Below are 4,284 nucleotides of genomic sequence, written 5' to 3'. Positions count from 1 at the left end.
AAAGCAGGCCATAATCACACTGCTGAACCCTACACAGATTCATTCTGATGGGAACTAGAAAGCCAGAAGGTTGTTTTGTTATTAGTGGATTTTATAAAAACAGGGAATGGAATAAATGCTATTTCATCATGTCATAGAACGTTGAAAATTCTTGTAGGAATCTGAAACTCTTCAATCTTCTGAAGAACAGCACCTCAAGCCTGTGACACAGAGGAGCAGAGGCATAGTCATTCAGCCATGAGGGGTCTCTGTGAGCCTGAGGAACCAACACATGAATGTGTGCACATGTGTGTGTATGTACACATATAAGACTCATGAATATATAATACCTTGTGATCATAGCACTAATATTACTGGTTATAGATCATTTGGGGTTAAAAGAAAAATATGGGGAAATAAATCTGAAAGCTCCCATTTCCTATGTGTTGATAGAACTGAGAGACATTTGATATTAGTCATTTTTCTAGGTATCTATATATATATGCTTTAGGCAAAATTTCATTTGTGGGATACTATTTCTTGATACTCTTTCTTTACATCAAATTATGGTATATATTACAAGTCAAGACATTCAAATTTTATAGTTGATTATTGTTGGTTTTTAAAAACTCTTGATTTGTATATATCATTTTCTCTGTCTCTCTCCCTTTGTCTTTCCCCTCATTATGTTACCTGGGCTGACCTCCAACCTGAATCAATCTTCTTGATGACCATGACTGACTTTAGTTACATTTACATACTTCACTAAATTTCTCCCAATTCTGCATTTCCTATGTGCTTGTTTCTCTCTTGAGTTTTACTTAGTTTTACTGTTGGCAATTTCTGCTTTTATTTTTCCATTACATGTACATTCCACATTTTCTTTATCCATTAACTTCCTCTCATGGTGTGGCAAGAAAGGTCTGAGGCAATGGTATCATCAGGCACCTGACAGGTGAAGATTCCAGATAAAAGTAGAACTGGAGACAGCAAGTAAGGTGGGGGCTAGAGGAGAGCAAAAATCCCCAGGATACACAGAAGTTTATCCTCAGGCTTAGGATATGAAGTTGGATCAGTGTATTTTTTCAATTAATAACAGTAAAGAGAGATTGTTTCTACTCTGAAATGTCTTATAACAGGAATTCATGGAGTCAAAATTTGAGAGCAATGGAACAGCAGTTACCGAGTTCATTCTTCTGGGCTTGGTAGAGACAGCAGGGCTGCAGCCAGCCATCTTTGTAATCTTCCTCTTCGCCTACCTTCTCACAGTTGGGGGCAACCTAAGCATCCTGGCAGCTGTCTTGGTAGAACCAAAACTGCACACCCCCATGTACTTCTTCCTTGGGAATCTGTCTATACTGGATGTTGGCTGCATCAGTGTCACTGTCCCATCAATGTTGGGTCGTCTCTTGACCCACAAGCGTATAGTTCCATATGGAGCCTGCCTCACACAACTCTTCTTCTTTCATCAGCTGGCTGGAGTTGACTGCTTCCTGTTGACAGCCATGGCTTATGACCGCTTCCTGGCCATCTGCCGGCCCCTCACCTATAGCACTCGAATGAACCATACAGTGCAGAAGATCTTGGTGGCCACATCCTGGGCTTGTGCCTTCAGCAATGCACTGACCCACACGGTGGCCATATCCACACTTAATTTCTGTGGCCCCAATGTGATCAATCACTTTTACTGTGACCTTCCGCAGCTCTTCCAGCTGTCCTGCTCCAGTACCCAGCTCAATGAGCTGCTGCTCTTTGGTTTGGGTGTCCTTATGGCTGGTGCACCCGTGATTCTCATTGTTACCTCTTACATCCATGTGGCAGCTGCAGTTTTGAGAATCCAATCTTCTGAAGGCAGGAAGAAAGCCTTCTCCACATGTAGCTCTCACCTCACTGTGGTAGGCATCTTCTATGGGACAGGGGTCTTCAGCTACATGCGGCTGGGGTCAGTGGAGGCTTCAGACAAAGACAAAGGCATTGGCATCCTCAACACTGTCATCAGTCCCATGCTGAATCCGCTTATCTACAGCCTTAGAAACCCTGATGTGCAGGGTGCCCTGAGGAGGGTACTCACAGGAAAGCGAGACATGGCTTGAGGGTGAACAGTAGGGGAGCAAACACAGTATAAACTGGGTGTGCTGGTACACACATGTAATCCCAGCACTTGGAGGTGGAAGCAAGGAGGATAAGAAATTCAATCTTTGACAGCAACTCTGAGGCCAGCCTGGGCTGCATGAGGTTCTGTCTGAAGAAAAAAAACCCACAGTACATTCATTATTAAGATTTTTCCTTAGAGATTTGTTTTATTGTTCTTCAAGTATTTCTATAAGTCACAATAAGCACAAGTCCCAAGCTGAATGAAATAAAAATTGAGACATATATATTTTCTCTTACCCTTTACAAATTTTACATTATTTTATCAATATTAAATGAAACTGTTCTCCAAATATTTGGTAACAGTGTCTGTTATAAATAAATTCTTCTAATATTTAACTGCAAATAGTTAAAAATCATCATAATATTAAAAATTATTATCTTGAGATGCAGTTTTGGAGGTTCACCTATGTATGGTTATGTCATCAAATAGTTAATTTTCATGATATGGGTCAAATCGTGATTCTTTCACAACTCATCTATAGAATCCTGGACTCTACCACCCTAAGGTTCAGGAGTTGTGTTGTAGATGTATTTATCAGGGCTGTGAACCCAAAAATAAAGGGTTCTGTATTTTGACTAGTTGTATTTTTCTGTAATAGTCTCAGTCTGCTGCAAAGAAAAGCTTCCTCAATGAGGGGTGGTTACTTTTGTTCAGAATTCCATCATAATTTTTCAGCCATGACTGAAGAGTAGGTACAGAGCAAGAGTGAGGTTGAGACCTGTCCAAATTCCCAAAAGCTCATCCAGAGACCAGCAGGAGTAGGACTGCTTCCTCCCTGCTCTGTGCTTGCATGTCTCAGCTCACATAAGCATTACAACCCCCACCTCTGCTGACTTTGAGGTAGTCACATAGCCTAGTGGACAGGTTTCAGATTAAACTTCATCTCTCCTTATTAGGATGTGTCTAGCAGCACCTGGAATCCCTTTTCATGCAAATGAAGCATTCTCAGTACCCGGGCATAGACAATAATGCACAGTCACCCAGAAAATCCCTACCTGCTGGGAGCTTCCCTGGCCTAGAGCAGGTTGAAATCAGACAAACAGAGTCAGACTCAGGTGTGGCTTTAAAGATTTATGGTCTTTAGACATTTTAGCTCTCTAACTATACCGAATGTTGATGATAACTTCTAAAAAGTCCTAAAAACTTTCTTGCTAATTCTGAGTGTCAAAACCTGCTGGTTTAGGTGATTAAAACCTGTAGTCTAACAGCAAGAGATTAAGTAATGTAGCCTTTCCTCTACAGGAATTGCAGGGCTCTAACTTTCAGCCTGCTAGTTAAAGTTGCAGGAAGCAAAAATGACACTTTGAAAAGTGAATTTAGCATTTATTTCTAAGTTGTGAGAAATTTCCCATGCAAGCTCTCTAAGAAAAAAGGGGAAAGGGACCTCTAAGAAAAAGAGGATAAGACAGATCTAAGAAAAGCAGGATAGATTAAAGAGAACTAAGAGGAGGAGATAAGGAGAATAATGGTAAGAAAAGCGAGACAAGGAGAGAATAATGCTCTCTTCTCTTTATCCTCAGCATTTGTACACCTTTTGGAATACATGATCACATGGCAAAAAGTTCATCACAAGTTTACACATAAATTCAAGTCATAAATTGAATAAGAAGTTTACAACAGAGAATGTTTATATGCATAACTATTGGGAGTAACTATTTGGCTAAACATTCATCACTTGTCACAGCTCCACAGGTCCATGGAGTGTTAAAAACCAAAACTAAGTTATTAGTGAAGTTTTGTATAGATAAAACCTTTGTATAGATAAACCTTATCTTCTGTGCTAGAACCTATAATAAATTGTTAGTTTCCTTTTATGACCTTTGGTTAATGGTTTTACAATCTTTTGGAATGTGCTCTGAGTAGTAGAATGCCTGCTTACTCTCTCAGAAGCAACTAACTTGTGACACCAAAGACTGGCAGAGTTCTCATTGCAGTATTGACTATCAGTATTGTCCTAATAGCAGTCCCATTGTAAAAGAGTGTAATAAATACTGATATAATTTTAGGAATTCTTATAGGATCACCACTAAGAATTAAGAAGTCATTTATTTGTCTAAATAACATCACTACAAGATAGTACACCTTCGTTCTGCAGAGATCTGCTCAAAAGCATGGGCTAATACCTAGTCATTGTTACACATGTTTAATAA

General features: G+C 39.7%; 1 protein-coding gene across 1 annotated transcript; it reads left to right on the top strand.

Moving 5' to 3' along the window:
- Positions 1-1,112: 1,112 nt before the first annotated feature.
- On the top strand, positions 1,113-2,072 carry LOC116910400 (olfactory receptor 3A1-like). Its single transcript, XM_032914240.1, has one exon. The coding sequence runs from the start codon at positions 1,125-1,127 to the stop codon at positions 2,070-2,072; it is 948 nt and encodes a 315-aa protein (XP_032770131.1). The 5' UTR covers positions 1,113-1,124.
- Positions 2,073-4,284: the final 2,212 nt, after the last annotated feature.

The sequence above is a fragment of the Rattus rattus genome, chromosome 9, assembly GCF_011064425.1.
Source record: "Rattus rattus isolate New Zealand chromosome 9, Rrattus_CSIRO_v1, whole genome shotgun sequence".
Taxonomy (NCBI): Eukaryota; Metazoa; Chordata; class Mammalia; order Rodentia; family Muridae; genus Rattus; species Rattus rattus.
The sequence above is the reverse complement of the archived record's forward strand: the minus strand, read 5'-3'. Positions and strand labels throughout refer to the sequence as shown.